Source organism: Littorina saxatilis, linkage group LG7 (assembly GCF_037325665.1).
Source record: "Littorina saxatilis isolate snail1 linkage group LG7, US_GU_Lsax_2.0, whole genome shotgun sequence".
Lineage (NCBI taxonomy): Eukaryota > Metazoa > Mollusca > Gastropoda > Littorinimorpha > Littorinidae > Littorina > Littorina saxatilis.
The window spans coordinates 15,215,173-15,236,653 of NC_090251.1; the positions used below are offsets into that span (position 1 = coordinate 15,215,173).

A 21,481-nucleotide genomic window follows, 5' to 3' on the forward strand; every position below is an offset into this window, starting at 1 on the left:
GACCAAACAACACAGGCACTCGAAAATTAAAAAAAACCGCCTACCTTGACCCATTTGTTGTGAACGAGTACATGCAGCGAGCGCAATACGTCACTTTCCACAACTGAAATCTTTGATAGGCTTCACACACACACACACACATCAGTCCAGATGTGTGTGTGCGTGAGTGCGTGCGTGTTTACATTTTTTTCTGCAGCATATTGTACTGGCTCTTGGCGGTTTATGACATTATTCAGTTATTCTGGAGAAAACCCGAAATGCTGAAGAAGGCCGGGAAGTAGAACTGAGCAAACTTCCGCAGTGAATTTGTCACTGCGACACACGGTTGACAAGACCGCACATTATGCCAAGTAAAGGTTGAAAACCCTCGACCCTCTGTAGCGCGGCATTGTAGCTCGGTGATTCACGTTTGCTTTTCGCTAGTTAGCCCTAGCCAAGTCATTTGCCCCTCGGTTACCTGGTTGCGGACAACTGAACACAGAGACATATAATCAAATCAGTCGCCGTGAAGCAGTTCCACCGACGTGCACTTTTCTGCATGTTGACACCCTCCTCACCCCCTCCCCCCCCCCCCCTCTCACCCCCTCCCCTCACCCCGAATTCTTGCGCAAAACTGAGCGTTTGATCTCTTACTGTACAGTAATGCTTCCTTGATCAATAACACGTAAACTGACATGATGTGACCAGAGTCAAGTTGATTTTCTGAGCCGGATCGATTTCTCCTTCTCGAGTCATTCCGGCTCAGCTGAACAGATGCTATTGACGTCTTTGACTCGGAGTAAAAATGGTTGGAGTAGGCTAACAATTTTGCTTTGCTCGTACGACAGGTGTACTTGTGTGCGCGCGTGCATGTGTAGCAGGGGAGGATCACATCATTTTTAAGGGGGGGTTTCCAAAGCTTATTTTAGGGACAATTCGACGACGCGAAGCGTTTAGTTGAGGGCGCAAAGCGTTCGAACTTCCTGGGGGTGTTCAGGGGCATGCCACCCTCACCCCCCCCCCGGAAAATGTTGATAAAAACAAGGAAATCCAGGCTGAGCCACGAAACATCCCCTTATAGTACACCTTCCAAAAAGTAAATTAAAGAAGACAAATTTGGATCAAAACAAGGATAAATGACCGATCCGCTGGTGCAACCTGAGCCAACAAATTACCCAACTATACGTCCCGAAACTGTCACTTAGAAAACAAAGGCCGGCTCCCAAGGGTTCGGGGGCATGCCCCCCCCCCCCCCCCGGATAATGTTGATAAAAATTAAGGAAAATGGAGCAATCTGGTGCAATCTGAGCCATGATTTTTTTCTTTATTTTCAATTTTGTTTTTCTTCTTTTTTCCCCTTTTTTAAAAATTTTTTTAGGCCGGGGGGGGGGGGGGGCGGAAACCCCGGACCCCCCCCCCCCCTCCCCGCGGCCCCTGGATCTGCCCTTGTGTAGGCTATATATGTGTTGTTGATGTGTGTGTGCATCTCTCTATTTCTCTCCCTCTCTCTCATATCATTTCCCCCCCGTTTTTCTAATGTGACTTTATCTGTCTTAATCATTATCATCAGTAGTCAATGTCACTATACTGCTGTCATTTCAGGTGAATGTAGGCCCGTATACAACTTGTCACTGTTTTCGTCGATTTCACAGCGGATGTCAATACCTGCATGACTCTGCAAATAGTTTGAGAGAGAAAGAGAGAGTACTATTACCAAAATAAAATAAAAAAATAAAAAACATTGTATTTTGACTTGCTGGTTTTGATTTTCACTTTGACATCACACATTGTGAACACTTATGATAGCGCTTCCACTATACTCAACTGACATGCATATTTTTCAGAGTATGAACCCGTTTACTCAGTTTTCTTATGGCCTTTTTCAAAAGGCTGAGGAATTGTATGTTTTGCAGATCCGGGTGCATAGTGTCGGGTCAATTGTTTTACATTTGTAATAAGCTTACTTGATGCCAGTGATCGAGTCATGTGTGGCCGACTCCAAGCCCTGCATCCATCACTGACTGAGTTGTGTCAACTGATTAGGCAATGACTGAATTTATCGGGTGGATGATTCAGGAAATATGATGTTTATGTAAGTTAAGAAACTTGCTGATCTGGACAATTTTACTGAGACTACTCAGAAACGGTCACCACGTCATGTTATTTCGCTTTTTTTCAACCATATCGGCAAGAAACGTTACAATAATTCAAATACTGAAATACAGGCTGAGACTCACTAAGTGAATCACTGACATCATTTCTGACAAACGCAAACAGGCCGGCTCAAATTTACCGTGCCTAACCTAACCCTTGTTTAGGCTATATCACTTGATCATCCAAAAACAAGTTTCGGACCGCCGCGGCAACTTTCCAAGTTCAGTACCAGAAGAAGAAAATTGTTCCTCGTTTATATCATTCTTAGCATATAATCATATTCAAAAGTCTGTATCATAAAGTCTGTACAGTAGATTTTCTAATTTTTGTCGCACTTATTTCAACAAGCGAAACCCCAGAATACACGCGCACACTAAATTGGTTTCCGTATACTTTCCGATCCAAGAAGTCGAATCCTACTTTTCCATTACACAATCACAGAAGCATCATGGCGGGGGGCTCGATCGAGATTCCCTTGCGGGATACAGATGAGGTATGGGTTACTGTGTCTTGTGTTTTTTAAGATCGCAGCTGTTGTTTTTCAAAAACGTAAACTTCCAAACTGTGTTCGTGTTGATATTTACCACTATGATGACTGAATAATCCTATTTATAGCTCAGCAGATGAAGTGGACATTTGACGAGTAACACTAAACAAGTACTAACACCAACAGTAACAGAGGATTTGTTTCACATTGTAAACCGCATGATCGCATAATCAAACGGAAAGGATCAAGTGGGAAAATGCATCTTCTTTACGGTGTTAATAGCATAAATGATTCGCACAACTGTTGAAGCGTGTGTCACTGAGAAACCGGAGAATCAAACATTGATCGAGGTACTCGGCGCACGTTGTCCTCAGAAAGGAAGCAGATGAAATCTGTTTGGCATTTTATTTTTTTTAAATTTTTGTGTTTTTTTTTTTAGCTTACTTGCTTGATTGATGAAATGCGCGATTAATGTTGACAGTTCCATAATTCTTATAAACTATTGTAAAGTCTTGATGTACCGGTGTAAATAGTAATGAAGAATCAAGTAACTTAGGGTCTAGCAACTTCATAATAAGATTTTAACTGCAAAGCTTATTTTAAAAGTAAAGTGAAAAGGTATTGAAATTGAAATTACTAACAGTAGGTATTCCAAAGTGATTTTCAATTTTTAAATAACCCATATGAAACTTAGTTAAACAAATAGAGTTTTTCATTCTGTGCACAGGAATACTTTTTTTTTAAGGTGGGCTGGAAAAAAAAAATGTTATGATTTTTTTCCGTATTTTTGGACTCTGAAAATTTTTCGCACATCATTCTTCCGCACATTCAGACATGCCTCAAGCACACAAATCAAATCACATGAGTCAAAAAATGAGTTTATGAATAGTTTATATACTTTTCAGATTGATAATGCAAAATACATTGACAGGAAATACATCGTAATAGAGATACAGAGCTTCAAAAATGGCACAAAATAGCAAAATAAGCCCTCTGCTACTCCCAACAACTGGGCAAGAGTCCATTTTCTAACTCTTTCATCTCTAAATCATAAAATGCATTTTCATTGTAATACATTTTCTAGGAAGAGCAGGATATGATATCTAAGCCTAATTTTTTTCAACTCTATCTGACAACTGGTTAGTACGATATCTTTGATCAAAAATGCCAAAAGTGCTGTTTTGTCAAGTCGAGAAAAATGGCGACTAAGTGGTCATTTTTGGTCTGCCATAACTTTCTTGCTTTAAAAGTTACAAAGCTGTTTTTGGTATCCATTTGTTCATCATTAAAAGCTCTTAATAAGTGATACACACTTGGATTTCTACATGCTTAATAAAAACATAGCAATGTCTTGAAAAAACAGATATTTTGTACATAACGTGAATTTTGGCTTCTTCAAAATGTTTTTATCTGGTTCAATGTTTAAGATAATGCAAGTACCTTATACCAAAATGATCAGTTTTTAATAAACTGTCAGAACAGCAAACAAGACAATGAACGTCTTTTCTTCCCTTGAGACCATAACTGTTTTTTATCTGAGGTAAAAAAAAAAACATAAAAAAAAATAAAAATCTTTTTTTTTTTTTTTTTACGAAAAAAGTATGTCTTGATTAGCTTACTCTGTCATGCTTGCAAGTTAACTTTGTAAAAGCTCAATTTTCTGCCTCAGTTTTGAAGATTATTGTTGCACAGCAATTTTTTCTGTCGTGAGTGATAAAGCTTCCTCTTTTAAAATGTTTAGTTCTTGCTCAAGAATATTGTTTTAGCACAAGATCTCCTTGGTGGGTAGCTTTGAAATTTGCACTTCTTCTTTAGAGTTTGGAGTTTCTCACTCCTGATAAGCTTTTCTTCACATTTCTGTTCTCTTGCTGTAGTTTCTTGACTAAAATTGGCATGCACTTGTTTGAGAAAAGTCCAGTTTTTCTTTAGCATTAGTCAAATCAGCAAAGTCCTTAGTTTGCCAAGTGGTAGTCAGATTTGCACCACCTACAATATACTCCAAATGTTCAAGCTTTCTTTTTCTGCCTTTTCTTTCCCTTCCTGTAGTATGTTGTGGTATTCCAGCGTAACCATTGTAGCAGCTGAATGTTGAACTTGCAGACTGCTAATGCTATGCTGGTTTTCTTCCCTACTGTCAAGTATTCCTGCTGGTTCAACTGTGCTGTGATGGACAAACTTCTCTTGCTCCTGGTTTGAGCTGTCCAAATTCTTGTTGGAAACACTTCTTCCTTGGCAACTGTTTGACTGCACACTAAATTCATGAACCAAAAACTTCCCAAGTTCTTCAGGGCGCCTATCTTTAGCTTTGCTTAAGATTTTGTAGTGCATCATACTTTTCTCTTCAGACTTAGCAATCTGTGATCTAGAACATTTCAATCCCCTCCCCTAACACATTCAACCATTCAGAAGCAAAATCTTGTTTTACATGTTCTTTCTTTCTAAATTGTTCAAGTGCAATCACAATCTGGTTTGTCAGTCGGATACCTGTTCCTAAAAATTGAGAACATGAATGCACATTTGACCAGTCAATGCCAACATCATCAAGTTCTTTGTTTATTATGTTCACATAAGAGGTCTCTTTCAAGAATGCAGCATCAGCTGAAGAAACAGCAATGTTGTTGAAGGATTTTTCAGTCTTCTGGATCAGTGCCTTCACACGTTCTGGATATGAAGAGTCACAAAGCAGCCGACTGAACCAAACAGATACCTGCACACAAACACATATACACTGCTTACCTTTTTTTCTTAGCTACAGAGAGAGAGAGCGACACAGAGAGAGAGAGAGAGAGAGAGAGAGAGAGAGAGAGAGAGAGAGAGAGAGAGAGAGAGAGAGAGAGAGAGAGAGAGAGAGAGAGAGAGAGATGGATGGATGGATGGATTGTTTATCTAGCAAGGCAATAGCCCCATATGAAGGGGTGTGTTTGTTTGTTTGCTTAACGCCCAGCCGACCACGAAGGGCCATATCAGGGCGGTGCTGCTTTGACATATAACGTGCGCCACACACAAGACAGAAGTCGCAGCACAGGCTTCATGTCTCACCCAGTCACATTATTCTGACACCGGACCAACCAGTCCTAGCACTAACCCCATAATGCCAGACGCCAGGCGGAGCAGCCACTAGATTGCCAATTTTAAAGTCTTAGGTATGACCCGGCCGGGGTTAGAACCCACGACCTCCTGATCACGGGGCTGACGCCTTACCACTAGGCATGTGTGTGAAATGAAATAAAAAGTATACATACAAATAGTATACATGCAGAACATCAAACGTGACAGACCATAAAATATCAGATTATTAACATAATATAGCAGAACAATATGAATACATAGAATATGCAGAGAGAGAGAGAAAGAGAGAGAGAGAATGTAAGTTGCAACACTTATTTAGACAAGAAGAGCAAACGCTCGATCGAGTCACTTTCGCAGTTCTGAATATTATATGAGGCATCAGATGGACAGGAAGAAATTGCTATTCACAACACAATACAGATGTAAATAATTTGATGTAAAGAATAATCCTATAAAGTTTGAATCAAATCCGATGAATAGTTTCAGAGATATGATATTTCAATTTTTTTCCTTCAAGACATACCTGTGACCTTGAAAAAGGTCAAAGGTCACCAAAGCAGATGTCAAAGTGTAGAGGTCACTGGGAGTCACGTTCACATAAAATTTGAGCCCGGTCACTTTTATAGTTTCCGAGAAAAGCCCAACGTTAAGTTGTGTGTTGCCGAACAGAAAAGGCTAGTTATCTCCCTTGTTTTTCTGATAACGTTCGTAAAAGGCTACAGATGTAAATACTTTGATGTAAAGAATAATCCTACAAAGTTTCAATCACATCCGATGAACTTTGTCAAAGATATAAAATGTCTAATTTTTCCTTTGACGCTGACCTGTGACCTTGAAAAAGGTCAAAGGTCAACGAAACCATCGTTAAAGTGTAGAGGTCATTGGAGGTCACGACTAAACAAAATATGAGCCCGATCGCTTTGATAGTTTCCGAGAAAAGTCCAACGTTAAGGTGGTGTCTACGGACGGCCGGCCGGACGGCCGGCCGGCCGGACAGACTAACACTGACCGATTACATAGAGTCACTTTTTCTCAAGTGACTCAAAAAATGAATGTCAAAAGAAGCTAATACTAAACAGTGCCATCATATACTGAAGGTAAAACTTCTTTTTTTTCCATCTGTATTTTTCCATTTGAATGCTTACACTGTATGGCCTTGCTCCCAGCAAATCAGTCCCCGGAGCTTAAGTTAAAGCTTGATGAACACCTGCCATCAAGTTAGTCAGGAACTGAGGAAGGCTTGGTCTTCTCCCTCTGCCAGTCATTAAAAATGTCTCCTTTAGTTTCTGGAACCGATCATCTGAGATTGAGAAGGGAAAAGTTGGAGGGCATTAGCACAGTAAGATTACCATTTCAAGAAGTGAACACAATATGATTGTATGGTGGTATGTGATGTTTTATGCTCAGATGACACAAAAACATACTTGATGAAAATCAAGCCATTTAATTTGTGATGATTACACGCATTTATATGTCTCACTAACGCATACTCCAACAACACATACATACTCGAAGAAGGAAAGTTAAAAAAAAATTAAAAAAAAAATAAAAAAATTGTGCATGAAAAGTTCAATGTCCATTGCAAGTCAACCACATTTTCAAGGAACTTTGTTACAACAGTGAAATAAAAAAAGAAGTGAACACAATAGTTAAAAAAGAAAACGGAATTATTTGACGTAAAAAAAGCGAAGTTGTTTGCACATCGTAAAATGTAAACAAGGAGATAAGGGAGATCACCCAGAAGACGACTATCGAGCACGCATGCAAAAAAGCTAATTTCTAGTAATTCTCTTTGTTAATGATTCAAATCAATGAACAGATTGTTAAAAATGTGTTTCAAGACTTTATTCCTTGAGTCATAATGCTTTATTTTCCTCACTGTAAAAATACCGCATGCCGAGAAGTTCACTACTCACACTTTCACAAACACTGTACTTCGTCTGCTATCAACTCGGTTCGTTCATCCCCCGTGGTTTTTTAAATAAGCAAATATATCTTAAAGAATTGAAAGAGAACACATTGTAAGGCATATATGCTTACCTTCTAGATAATCTGGATCGAATGGTTCCTCAAAGTTTGGGTGCAAAATCGATTTTTCGCGACCGTGACGTGCCATCGCTTGGTCTTCGGCAAACGCCGCCATTACACGGCGTAATCGACAACGAGAAAAACGGGTTGCCTCGTTTTCGGTTCTCGGGCAAGCAAGCCGTTGGTTGCATCAGTATGAAAATAAGACCAGGTGAAAGTTCAAACTCCGACCTTGCCATTCGCATTCATAAAACCGGATATTGTTTGTTCTGAGATGGCAAAATTTTCGAGCGAAGTTTTAAACTGAATAATAGTACTCTTAAACGGAAGCCAATCAAAATAATATTGATATCATCGGGAAGTTTAATCTTTCCTCTTCATGTCTATAGTAGCGGGTTGTTGCTAACTTTAATGGCTTATCTGCCCGAGCGGAGTTTTCCCGGTTGGGGTCAAAACAACGCAGCAAAAACTTCGTTCTGACGTCAGAAAATCACAACTTAGTAACCATTTTCACACGCGTATTTCAAATGTTAGATTTTGAATCTAATACTTTATTTTTGTTTTAAAGTAACTATGAAGAATCAATTATCATCTTGGTGTATTCTTTTTATTCAGTTCACCTCATTCCAGCGAGTTTGAACAAGTTAAAAACCAGTGAAAAATCACGCTCGGCGTCACTTTTCGCCACACGCGAAGAGCACTTTGGAATACCTACTAACAGACCGTGGAACCCATATGATTTTGCCGTATTTTGTAAGCTTGATTGTCTAAAATACAATCAGTACGGTCGGCGAAAAAAAAAATACAATAAAAAAAAATCCTAGACTACTTTTCTTCACAAGCTCATCTCGAAGCCGATCCAGTATTTTGGATGTTGGAATGCTGTGTGGAGTACACTCATTTTTCTAAAAATACGCCAAGTTTTCCTGAACATTTCATTTGGGCACACACTTGAGCGTAAGGCAAAAAAAAAAATAGGTGTGGTTAAGGTAACATAGCCCCCAAAAATAGGGTAGGAAGGTAGGCAATCACTTTTTTTTTTTTTAACTTTTTTTTCTGATGTGTACAAATTAAACCTACTTGACAGGGAAATAAGTGTGCGACTCGAGCGCTGTCGCTTTCATTGCGTTTTCTGCACTCGTTTTTTTGTTTTTGTTTTTTTGTTGACAAATATTATAAAAAGTTATAGGGTCGGCCCCTAAAAATAGGGTAGGTCGGGTTACCGTAACCACACCTATTTTTTTTTTAGGCCTAACTGCATGTTGTGTAGAAATGACGATAAAGAAAGTTTAATAAAGGATTGATTTGTTTACAATTACAGGTGATTGAGCTGGATTTGGACCAGCTGCCAGAAGGAGAAGAGGTGTTGAGTATTCTACGCCAGGAGGTGGCACCACTACATATTTGGGTCACGCTTGCAGTGAGTGTTTTTTATATTGTTAAAAAAACTGAAACATAGTCTAAAAATTGTTTTGAAATTAAACCCCTCTGATTTGCCATTTGGTTTATTTCAGTCACGCCCAGAAGAAGACATTCGCACAAACCATGCTTTTAACTTGCCTACAACACATACATGTTCACAGATATATTTTATACAATTATAGGCACGCCTGAAAATCTATTAGCTAATCGTCAACTATCTTGTAAAAAAACCCATTTTTTAGGCTTCAACCATTATTGTTCAGATTCAGAACAAATTCACAGACAATGGAATCTTCCCTGCACAAGGCGTTTTTTGGTTTTTTTTTTTCCTTCTTCATTTCAATCACTGTGTTTTTGCTGCAGCTGGAATACTACAAACAGAGCTTCATCGATGACTTTGTCAAGATCCTGGAAGCGTCGAGGACCGACGCCAGCTTGGACTATGCTAACAGTGAGCGTGACCAGATGCGTTCCCTGGACACCCTGGCTGCGCACTATGTGCAGCAGGCGCACAAAGAGAAGAACAAAGACAAAAAGAGGGAGCTCTTTACCAAGGCTACCCTGCTCTACACCACAGCTGACAGAATCATCATGTATGATCAAGTAAGTGGTCAGCTGACAGGCTTGTTAAAAGTTTGTTTCTATCTCTCTCTCTCCCCTTTCTCTCTCCCCCACCCACCCCTCGCTCTCTCTCCCCGTTCTCTCTTCTCCCCACCCCCTCCTCCTGAAGGCAATAACCCCCTGTTCCACTGACTGACTGAGTGAATCTCAAATGGTCGCTGTTCTTTCAGTATGCGACGCCACTTTAAAGGGGGGTAATTCGGGACTGTGTCTTTGTGATTATTTATTAGTTTATCAATTACATTTTTTTCAAGCTGACCTTTTAAGGGTGAATTCTTAGTCGATAAAACGCGCATTGTTTTTTGGTTTTTTTAAACCCATAATATTCAAGAAACAATTTAGTCACTGAAATATTGCTCCGAGCTTGTTTGTGTGTTGAAATGGTATGGATTTTAACTGTTTTGTGATTTCTGTTATCGTATCACATATTTTAAGGTTATTTATTTGTTGAAGTTCAGTTTTCTGCAGGATGTAGGGATAAAATGTCAGTAGTTCGATTGGAAATGTAAAAAAAAAACAACCCCAGAACAAAATAAACAACAACAGTTTTCAATGCAAGGAAGATGGTCATTTGGGTTACTGTAACTTGCTGAATTTATTGTTCTTCAGATGCAACATAAATGGACCACACGATGTTTTTCTCTACACAGCAGGTGATCAGATGTCATTTGTTTGATGTGTGCAGAACCATTTGTTGGGGCGAGCATACTTCTGTTTGCTGGAGGGCGACAAAATGGATCAGGCTGATGCTCAGTTCAACTTCGTACTGAATCAGGTAAGTTATCCTTGTGGCATGTGTGAGTTAATGAGTGAGTAAGTGAATAAATGAGTCCGAGAATTAGAAGGAAAGCCAAAAAGAGTCGGGTGTGATCACTGTGTAGCAGAATCAAAAGGCCCATATCCAACTGAGATGAATGTTTTTAGATACGTGTGTTGATATCCAGGGACTACTTCCACTCCGAATCAAATGCAGTGGAACCCCTTTTTGAAGGCTTCAAAATATCTGAGAAAATAAGGTCTAATATAATGGAGGTCTTAGGGGGGGGGGGGGGGGGCTGAAAGTGGGTTCACTTGTTTGATGGCTCAGGGGCCATGCTTGTCTTTGAGTGATTTCATAACAGGAATTATATTGCACAACAAAATGACTACTAGGCGTGCAGCGCTCTCAAAAACGCAATAATCATGCAAATATTCAAACGACATCTCAGTGCATTCTACTCACACAGGAATGCACTTATTTACTTCTTGTGTTTTAGTATAAAGAGCATGAGACAGATATTTTTTGAAAGCAGGTGATATATGTTTTTCAGTCAAGCAACAACATTCCATCGTTGCTGGGTAAAGCCTGCATAGCGTTCAACAAGAAGGATTTCCGTGGTGCTCTGGCTTACTACAAGAAGGCGTTGAGAACCAACCCCAAGTGTCCAGCGTCCGTTCGTCTGGGCATGGGTCACTGCTTCGTCAAGCTCAACCGTCTGCCAAAAGCAAGGTAAGTCAGCGATGCTCTTTTGTTATAGGACCTCTGAGAGTAGGAGTGTCGGGAGTTAAGATTCCGATTGAGAAGGGGTTTTCAAATCTAGCTAGTGACTAAACATATCTGGGAAAACAATAGTTGTAAAGGAAAGGATGTTTACATTGTTAGCTGAGAAGAAGGTATTGATGTGTACTGTCACAGGTTCAACTTCGTCAGTGAATACTCTTGCTTTCACTGAGGCGGACTTTCCCCTGTGACATTATAGGCCAGTCACTAGCGAGGGTGGTGTGTCTGAAACACGTGGACAAGGAGCACCAGTAGAAAGCTTGCCTCACTAAAAGCAAGAGTATTCACTCTTTCACAACCCATACAAACCTGACATTGGGAATGGTCAGCACAGAACAGATTCTTTAGTTTGTTGGTTAAGATTTGTGAATTAATTGCTTTTTTTGTGGGATCCGTGTGAGCCTTTGATGTAGTTTTCTGAATTTCTCGTTGTTTTGTCGCTGGGCAGAATGGCGTTTGAGCGAGCGCTGCAGCTTGACGCGCAGTGTGTGGGAGCCCTGGTGGGCCTGGCCGTGCTGGAGCTCAACTCTAAGACTCAGGACTCCATCAAGAGTGGGGTGCAGCTTCTGTCGCGCGCCTACGCCATTGACCCGGCAAATCCCATGGTGCTTAACCACCTGGCCAACCACTTCTTCTACAAGAAGGTGAGGGGTCTGCCTAGAAATAGAAAGCTGAGTTTGGGCATTGATATTTGGTGGTATAAAGTTCAGGTTATTATTTTCGTGCTTATCCTCCCCCTGTTCTGTTCTATGTGTGTGTCTTTGGTGTGTTGTAAAGTGTTCTTCTCTGTTGTAGGTCTTTATCACACTCTATGTCTGCACTGGTGCTGGATTGAAAGTCCCAATAACAAATTCCTGAATATCTGAAATTTTTCTTTTTTACATTTAGTCAAGTTTTGACATCGAGGGGGAATCGAAACGAGGGTCGTGGTGTATGTGTGTGTGTGCGTGCGTGTAGAGCGTGTAGAGCGATTCAGACCAAACTACTGGACCGATCTTTATGAAATTTGACATGAGAGTTCCTGGGTATGATATCCCCGAACGTTTTTTTCCTTTTTTTGATAAATGTCTGATGACGTCATATCCGGCTTTTTGTGAAAGTTGAGGCGGCACTGTCACGCTCTCATTTTTCAACCAAATTGGTTGAAATTTTGGTCAAATAGTCTTCAACGAAGCCCGGACTTCGGTATTGCATTTCAGCTTGGTGGCTTAAAAATTAATTAATGACTTTGGTCATTAAAAATCTGAAAATTGTAAAATAAATTTTTTTTTTCTAAAACGATCCAAATTTACGTTCATCTTATTCTCCATCATTTTCTGATTCCAAAAACATATAAATATGTTATATTCGGATTAAAAACAAGCTCTGAAAATTAAATATATAAAAATTATTATCAAAATAAAATTTTTGAAATCAATTTAAAAACACTTTCATCTTATTCCTTGTCGGTTCCTGATTCCAAAAACATATAGATATGATATGTTTGGATTAAAAACACGCTCAGAAAGTTAAAACAAAGAGAGGTACAGAAAAGCGTGCTATCCTTCTCAGCGCAAGTACTACCCCGCTCTTCCTGTCAATTTCACTGCCTTTGCCGTGCGCGGTGGACTGACGATGCTACGAGTATACGGTCTTGCTGCGTTGCATTGCGTTCAGTTTCATTCTGTGAGTTCGACAGCTACTTGACTAAATGTTGTATTTTCGCCTTACGCGACTTGTTTCTTTTTAGAAAACATTATTGAAGAGGGAAAACTTGGAACTTCCTAGAACACACAAGAGCATTGAGATACACTCCTTCACTGAGGAAATTCTCCTCTTTTATTCACACCAGTGCATGCTTATATCTTGCCTATATTTTCGTGATCTGCATGTCTAAGTAACTAACACCTACTCTACCATTAACATCTGTAATTTGTGTTATTGTGCAGGATTACCAAAAGGTCCAGCACCTGGCTCTACACGCTTTCCATAACACGGAGAACGAAGCGATGCGTGCAGAGAGCTGCTACCAGTTGGCGCGTGCCTTCCACGTGCAGGAAGATTACGACCAGGCTTTCCAGTACTACTACCAGGCCACACAGTTCACTCCCGGCAGCTTCGTCCTGCCCTTCTTCGGCCTGGGACAGATGTACATCTACAGAGGAGACAATGACAATGTGAGTGTCTGTGTTGGGATGGAATTGATGAACTATGGAAATATTCAAATAAACAAAATGTGAAAACCAGATCAAACGCTTTCGTGGATCAAATGAAAAAGTTATTAACAAATATTAAACAACAGACAAATGAATCTGTTGTGTGCTGATCATTCCCAATAGACACATTCTGGAAATAACTTTTGGTTTGTATGGGTTGTGAACGAGTGAATACGCTTGCTTTTAGTGAGGCAAACTTTCCCCACTTGCTCCTTGTCCACAAGGTTTGGACATACCCGCATTAATTAACTGGCCTATAATGTTGCGTGGGAAAGTTTTCCTCACTAAAAGCAAGATTATTCACTCGTTCACAACCCATACAATCCCCACAGGGTTTCCGCAATTTGTCCATGGAATGATGAGCGCAGAACAGATTCATTTGTTTGTTGTTTAAGATTTCAAAATAAAATGCTTTTTGTTGGAGCCGAACAAGTTCTCTTCAGGGTACATTCTGTTTGGTCGCTTTTAATTCTGAAATGTTTGTGATTACTAACAGTCTTTATTTCTTTTTTCCTCACCAGGCGGCACAGTGCTTTGAGAAAGTACTGAAGATTCAGCCTGGGAACTACGAGACCATGAAGATCCTGGGCTCCCTCTACGCTAACACCTTTGACATGGAGAAACGGGACATCGCCAAGGTGAGATCCTTATGCTCTCCACCTTTCTTATGTCTTTTGCTCCCACACGCACGCAGGCACACACACATCACTATTTCAAAATTTAAAGGAGAAGGAATATCTGTGTAATAACCATATCTGAGCTGACTATTTAGTCTGTGTTTTTCTGACTGCAGTCAGAATGTAAAGAAAAAGGGATGTTTTCATTCTGAATGCAGGAACAGTGTCGGGGAAAGGGTTTAGCGTGAAAAGCGTGCAGCAGATCAGTGAACACTTGTTGGTCTGTGAATGTCGGTGGAAATATTTATATTAATTTAGATTTACCAAGCACAATGTTATTTTGCATATAACCCCTTAACTACCGAAAGGAAAACGAAAGTGAAACTAGAGTTATACCCCAGAGTGACCGCCCTTACCGGATGTCGCTAGTAGCGCTTGGTCATGTCCTTTGATTTGAGCAGCACTGTTGTTGTTTTTTAATTTGTGTAATATTTGTTTTATTTGAACAGCAACACCTGAAGAAGGTGACGGAACAGTTTGCTGACGACGTGGAGGCCTGGATTGAACTAGCGCAGATCCTGGAACAGACGGATGTTCAGGTGAGGTTTGAAGAATGGGGCTGCTCATTTTGTGAAAATATTTACCAAACTGCATGGGCTTTGAGTTTTACCTTGCATTCTGCTTGCAGAATATTAAAGGTATTTGGTACAATGAAACACTCCCTTTAAGATCTCAACAAATCTGAGAAAAACGTATTGAATGGGTACTGTCAAGGTCCAGAAAAAGCCCTTTAACAGAAATATCAGATCAAAATAAAGAGTTTAACTAACAATCTAAAGACATGTAGGTAAGAAAGGGAAGATTATGAGATGGAAGGGAAACAGGGGATGGGGTGGGGCAGAGAGATAATGACTAACACAAACTTATTTGCCAATTTAATTTAACTGCAGCAGCAAGAATTTTGGGGAATATTTTATCATGTTTCACGGGATCATCTAATAGGTTATTTTCAAGAAGATATTTTCATGGGGAAATGATCTCAGCAGGATGCCTGGTGAAGGTTAATGAACATGTTGCTTTGTCCTCCTCTTGTCAGGGAGCTCTGTCAGCGTACGGTACGGCCACTCGCATCCTCAAGGAAAAGGTGGAGGCTGATGTCCCGCCTGAAATTCTCAACAATGTCGCCGCCCTGCATTTCCGTCTGGGCAACTTCCAGGAGGCACGGGTAGGTCAGACACTGCGTATTGATCGATAGGATTGTTGATGAGTAGGCATTGGTCATTGGTGAGGCTGTGTGTCAGAGGAAAATACCTTGCTCGAATTTTTTCAAGACTATGAAGCCTTTTTGTGTGTGTGATTGTTTATTGGCAACAATTTCTATACTTCAATTAGGAAAATACCCCCCCCCCCCCTCCCTTTTTTTGTGTGGTTTTGTTTGTTCATCATTTTTTTTTTTTTTTTTAATTGAGACCATGAAGTTATTTAGGGGTTTCTGTGACATCAGGCTCTTTTCTTGCTTGGTGATTAGATGTCAGAAGAGCCGTTATGTTCCAGCTTTGCAGAATCTGTGAATTGTGTTATAAAGAAAAACTGCAAATGTATTTCAGTGTCTGGATGTTTGTGTATATGTGTATATTTTTGTTGATGCTGTGTATCACTTGTGAGCTTTCGTGAGAAGTCTTCATTATTATTTCCATTATTTTTATCATTATTATTAGTATCATTTTTTATTTAATTTAAAAAAGCTCTATTATTGCAGAAATATTATGAGGCTTCCCTTGAGCGTTCCAAGACGGATGCTCAGCATGACGAAACGTACTACAGTGCCATCTCCGTGACGACGACATACAACTTGGCGCGTCTGTACGAGGCTCTGCACGAGTATGACAAGGCTGCCAAGTACTACAGGAACATTCTGCGTGATCATCCCAACTACGTGGATTGTGAGTGATCTGTGGATTGTAACCTTTTTGGGGGTATTTCTTGTGTGTGGATATATGTGTGTGTTTGTACATGTGCATAAATGATTGTTTTATATATTATTTATTCTTATGTGGGTGCATTCTGAGCAAGGTTTCGTGCACACACACAAACCTTACTCTAAATGTATGCATGTTTGTGCATACATTTTTTAATCTCTGTGTGACTTTCTTATCATGCCTTAAGTGTTTTCCAGCGTTGTTCTCAGGCCTTGGTCTTAGGTTATTGACGCATACTATTTTGATCTGATGCATTGGTCTGGCCCCTGGCTGGTCGACCATCCGACCATTGGACATGCAGGAGACCTTCTGACTAACAATTTTCCTACTTATCCGACAAAGCCGGAACAGTTGGATCAGTCTGACCTATTGTTCTCTGAGCCTGGGAACAACTCTGGTTTTCAATCCTTCACTCTGTTGACTGATCGACAGATACAGGGTTCGTACAGGTCATGGAAAACCTGGAAAGTCATGGAATTTGATTTTTAATTTTCCAGGCCTGGAAAGTCATGGAATTTCAATTCAAGTCATGGAAAGTCATGGAATTTAACAAAAATAAGAAAGAAAAAAAAATTAACCAAACAAACCTTGTAGTCTTTCTATGAAAGTAGTGGTCCAGTGAACGATACCTTCCGCCTGTGCTCAAACTCAGTGCAAAGCAAGCCAGTGTCAAAACTGGCAGTGACAAGACGTAACAAGTTTGCGTGTTCGGAAATGGCGACCTGTGGATCTAGTCATGGAAAATGTTATTGAGGCTCATGGAAAGTCATGGAAAAGTCATGGAATTTTGTTTCTAAAAACCAGTGGGGACCCTGCAGATAGTCCCTTTCTACCCTGTGAAACATTTTCTTGTTTGTAGACACGCCTTGTTTTCTCTCTCTCATTTTTTCTGGTGTTCTTTTTAACATAAAACCGCCTCATCTCGCGTGTCTGTGTCATCAGGTTACCTACGACTCGGCTGCATGGCCAGGGACAGAGGTCAGATCTACGAGGCGTCCGATTGGTTCAAGGAAGCTCTGCAAATTAACCAGGTTGGTGCTTGAAGAAAGGAAAATGAAAATTACACTGCTCATTTCGTTGGGCATTTATATTTTCATAAAACACCACCAGCAAGACTATAACGAGAGATCACTCACTCGAGCCTAAATGAAGGTTTGCCGAAACAATTTCTGCCTTCAGTTTCCGTAGTAAGGCCGAAGAGAGAGTGAGCGTCCTCTCTTTTACATTATCTACGTTACGAGCGCAATGGCCTAGCGGATAAGACGTCGGTCGGCCTCCCATGTGGGAGGTTTAGTGTTCGAAACCGGGATGCCCATGAGAATTTTGTCAATCTCCGAGGTCAACTTATGTGCAGACCTGCTGGTGCCTTATTCCCCTTCGTGTGTACATGCAAGCACAAGTGCAGGTACGCACGGAAAAATTCTTGTAATCTGTTCTGTGGGTTATACAAACAAACAAAAATGGCGGGGGGAAAAACGGACATACACGTAAAATTCAACTTGTGCAAAAACTTGAACGCAGAAGCTTGAGAAGTTATCTCTGTGCGTGCTCTCTCAGCCTGAAAGCTAACCACTCAAGCAACCAAAATGAATATTTTCTTCTTAACCTTTTCAGGATCACCCTGACGCCTGGTCGCTGATTGGCAGCCTCCATCTGGCCAAGCAGGAGTGGGGGCCGGGGCAGAAGAAGTTTGAACGAATCTTACAGCGCCCACAGACCAAGGATGACGCGTACTCCCTTATCGCTCTCGGCAATGTATGGCTGCAGACCCTTCACCAGCCAATGAGAGACAAGGACAAGGTCAGTTGTATGAGAATTTTTATGTGAGAGTGTGTGTGGAGGATTTACGTTAGGACTTTTATTCAGGGCCTAGCATTGTAAGCCGTTCGGCGTACTTTACGCCGAAATAACATCTCCAGTACGCGGAATTCGATTTGGTGTACGCCGAAATGCAAAAACCTGTTATTCCCAAACGGTAAACCCAAACAGTCCCAGCTTTCGTTTTGTGCGCCGTTCGGTTCAATTCTCGGTTTGACAGTTTGCTTGAGCACGCACTTCCTCTGGCATCGCGCGAGCATGCTTTGTGCCGGTGTTTTGTGGCTCTAGATTTGAAATAATGTCTCGAAGCGACATTGTTGAACGTGGTCAGCCATTCAGTGACAAAGAATCCAGGTATTCCTGGAAGTAGGAATGGCACTTTTAGGCCAAATAACACAAGATTCTCAGTTTTCTTGTTTTCTGTCTGTGTTTTGCTTGTTGGTGAAGGCATAATTTAGTTGCTCAATCTTCTTTGGGGGGGGGGGGGGGGGGGGGGTCATTTTAGGTAAAAAATCTTCAAGTGCCCCCCGAACCCCCACCAGGGGCAAAACCCCACTGGGGGCCTCCTGCGGCCCCCAAACACCCGCCTTTGTAAGCTGAACTCACTTTTTCCAATGCTAGGCCCTGTTTATTTCTTTATTGATGTGGTTAAAGGCACAGTAAGCCTCCCGTAAACCATCACAGATACTGTCAGGCTTTTACACATAGTTCAAACTCCCTTTCATTTAAACACTCACTGCTTGAGAACATCCTAGGTGCCCTCCGTAAAGAGCGAGCAATTTTCAAAGAATTTATTTTTGCGTGGTTTATCTTACCCCTGAGCCATCGTGAACCCGTGTGATCCAGTTTCCCTTTTTTACAATGCAGTCGTCAGTTTGTAATTTGAATGCGGCTCGCTGTGAGCTTATCTGCAATAGCACGTTATTATGTACCTTTGACTATGCACGAAACAAACGGCTGTGGTTCACAAGAACTCTAGCGATGGCTTTTGACTGTTGAGAGGAACTGGCGAGAGGCATAAGCCGTCGTCTGCTACGAGAACCACGACCTTGAGTGACCCTGCTTCCGGGCTTTTCTTTTTTCAAACTTTCAAAACTTCGAATTGTACTGATCTTGTCTTGATGAAAAAAGAATTCTTTTATGATTAAAGAATGTTTGAGTAACAAGCTGTCAATTTATTATTTAGATTTTAAAAGTTAGGTCTAGCGCCAAAACGCACCACGGTCCGATTGTGATGGAGACAATCCGAAAAATTAATTCTTTGAAAATTGCTCGCTCTTTACGTAGGGCACCTTGGATGTTCCCGTTCGGTGAGCGTTCAAATGGAAGGGTGTTTGTACTGTGTGTAAAAGCCTGACAGTATCTGTGATGGTTTACGGGAGGCTTACTGTGCCTTTAAGAATTTTGTATATTTTTTGTGAATGTGTATTTCTATGAAGTGTTGTGTATTTTTGAGTTTTCTCTATGTATATATATCTTTGAGTTGTGTGTATTTTGGGAGTTATTTATTGCTTTGTGATTAAATCTGTGTGTTCTTGGAAATGCGTATGAAAAGATATCAACCTTTTTTGTTGTTGTTGCATTGCAGGAGAAACGGCACCAGGACCGAGCTCTCGCCATGTACAAACAGGTTCTACGCAACGACCCAAAGAACATCTGGGCTGCCAACGGCATTGGTCAGTTGCTCTTATTTTGTTCTTGATGACATTTTAGGCACCTAGGCTGATGAGTCTTTTTGACAGTTTAGTCTGTGTCTAATGCATTTATAAGTACAGTGTGTGTCACAGACTCTGTTACAGTGGAACCCCCCTTTTAAGACCTCCAAAAATATGAGAAAACCAGGTCTTAAAAAGGAGGGAGTCTTAAAAAGGAGTCTTGAAAAATCAATTCTTAAATTGGGGGCCTGTACAAATGTTATGAAGAGAATGTCTGAAAAATCAAGATTTTATAAAGGGGGAAGTTTTAATTTTGGGATTTAAAAGGGGGGGGTTAGGTGTCTAAGAGGGGGGTTTAACTGTATGCCCCCAAAACGGAGTATGGCTGCCAAAAATTGTGGAGTAAAAAAACCAGCCGCCTGCACATGTTATTTGTGTTGTAAGGCTGTGTGCTGGCTCACAAGGGCTGTATCAACGAGGGTCGTGACGTCTTTGCTCAAGTGCGTGAAGCCACGGCGGACTTCTGTGACGTCTGGCTCAACATTGCTCACATCTACGTGGAGCAGAGACAGTTTGTGGCCGCCGTGCAGATGGTGAGTTATGTGCTTTCAAAGTCTTTTTAAAGGCAGACTATATCTTTTACTGGCGATTTCACAGTTTGGAGTGTGTTAATTGTGAACGCTGGGGTCAGTTCAGGGATGCCTTTTTGCTGCTGTGAGCATGTCCTAAATTGAACCGGACTGAAATCTAGTCTGTTTCAATCAATCAATCAATCAATATGAAGCTTATATCGCGCGTATTCCGTGGGTAGTTCTAAGCGCAGGGATTTTTTTAATTTTTTAATTTTTTGTATGCAATTTATATTGCGCACATATTCAAGGCGCAGGGATTTATTTATGCCGTGTGAGATGGAATTTTTTTTACACAAGACATCACGCATTCACATCGGCCAGCAGATCGCAGCCATTTTGGCGCATATCCTACTTTTCACAGCCTATTATTCCAAGTCACACGGGTATTTTGGTGGACATTTTTATCTATGCCTATACACTGTAATGGGACATTGCTTTTCTTGTTAAACTCAATTAATAGTGATGCAGTTGCTGTACATTTTCAGATGCCTTATTCATGTAGTTGAAAAATGTTGCTGACACTGACGGTTGTGATGTGACGTTTCAGTACGAGAACGCCCTGAAGAAGTTCTTCAAGAACCACAACGTGGAGGTGATGGTCTACCTGGCCAGAGCCTACTTCAAATGCGGCAAGCTGCAAGACTGCAAGACAACACTGCTCAAGGTATGTAGGGTGCTCTCGTGATGGAGTAGGGACCAAGAGATATAGTGCAGACCTGGGAATCCATACGATCTCGCCGTATTTTGTACGCTTGATTGTCTGAAAAAGGACGAGAAAAAGTCAAAGCCGATCCAGTATTTTGAGGCTCCCGTTTTGTAGCTCTTGTGGCATGTCGCTCGATTAAGTCAATTTAGTGATAAACATGTTCTGCTGTACAACATTGCCATGGTGCATCATCATTATCATCATCATCATTATCATAACCCTGTGTTTGTGTGTTGACCAGGCTCGCCACGTGGCCCCGAACGACACAGTGCTGCTGTACAACATTGCCCTGGTTCAGCAGAAGCTGGCCACCTCAGTGCTCAAAGACGACAAGAGCAACCTCAAGACCGTACTCACGGCCGTCAGGGATCTCGAACTAGCACACAGGTTGGTCACAAGTGAAAGACGCACGCACGCACACACACATGAAAACATTTTTATGTGCATGCACGCACACACACACACACACACACACAAATCCTCTCTCTCCCTTCCTCCCTCTCTCCCTCCCTGGAGGTACTGTCAATAGAGGAATTCTAGAAATAACTTTGTCGTGTTTTTATGTGTTGTGAAAGAGTT

At 41.0% G+C, this 21,481-nt stretch overlaps 1 protein-coding gene and 1 long non-coding RNA gene across 3 annotated transcripts in view; one reads left to right on the forward strand and one right to left on the reverse strand.

Moving 5' to 3' along the window:
• The first annotated feature begins 2,565 nt into the window (after window positions 1-2,565).
• Window positions 2,566-21,481, forward strand: part of LOC138970781 (RNA polymerase-associated protein CTR9 homolog) — a 55,740-nt gene continuing 36,824 nt past the window's right edge. For both annotated transcript variants that reach the window (XM_070343308.1, XM_070343307.1), the window contains exons 1-17: window positions 2,566-2,626; window positions 9,039-9,137; window positions 9,503-9,742; window positions 10,446-10,535; window positions 11,071-11,249; window positions 11,749-11,944; window positions 13,229-13,456; window positions 14,017-14,133; window positions 14,622-14,711; window positions 15,209-15,337; window positions 15,872-16,055; window positions 17,034-17,122; window positions 17,706-17,891; window positions 19,498-19,585; window positions 20,009-20,157; window positions 20,744-20,860; window positions 21,144-21,289. In XM_070343308.1, coding sequence (XP_070199409.1) covers window positions 2,582-2,626; window positions 9,039-9,137; window positions 9,503-9,742; window positions 10,446-10,535; window positions 11,071-11,249; window positions 11,749-11,944; window positions 13,229-13,456; window positions 14,017-14,133; window positions 14,622-14,711; window positions 15,209-15,337; window positions 15,872-16,055; window positions 17,034-17,122; window positions 17,706-17,891; window positions 19,498-19,585; window positions 20,009-20,157; window positions 20,744-20,860; window positions 21,144-21,289 — 2,372 coding nt within the window. In that variant the 5' untranslated portion in view covers window positions 2,566-2,581. The remainder of the gene's footprint in view (window positions 2,627-9,038; window positions 9,138-9,502; window positions 9,743-10,445; window positions 10,536-11,070; window positions 11,250-11,748; window positions 11,945-13,228; window positions 13,457-14,016; window positions 14,134-14,621; window positions 14,712-15,208; window positions 15,338-15,871; window positions 16,056-17,033; window positions 17,123-17,705; window positions 17,892-19,497; window positions 19,586-20,008; window positions 20,158-20,743; window positions 20,861-21,143; window positions 21,290-21,481) is intronic.
• On the reverse strand, window positions 3,495-8,434 carry LOC138970782 (uncharacterized). The gene is made up of 3 exons (XR_011457066.1): window positions 7,730-8,434; window positions 6,835-6,989; window positions 3,495-5,327 (listed from the first exon to the last, which is right to left on the reverse strand). It is a non-coding gene; the product is annotated as an uncharacterized lncRNA (long non-coding RNA).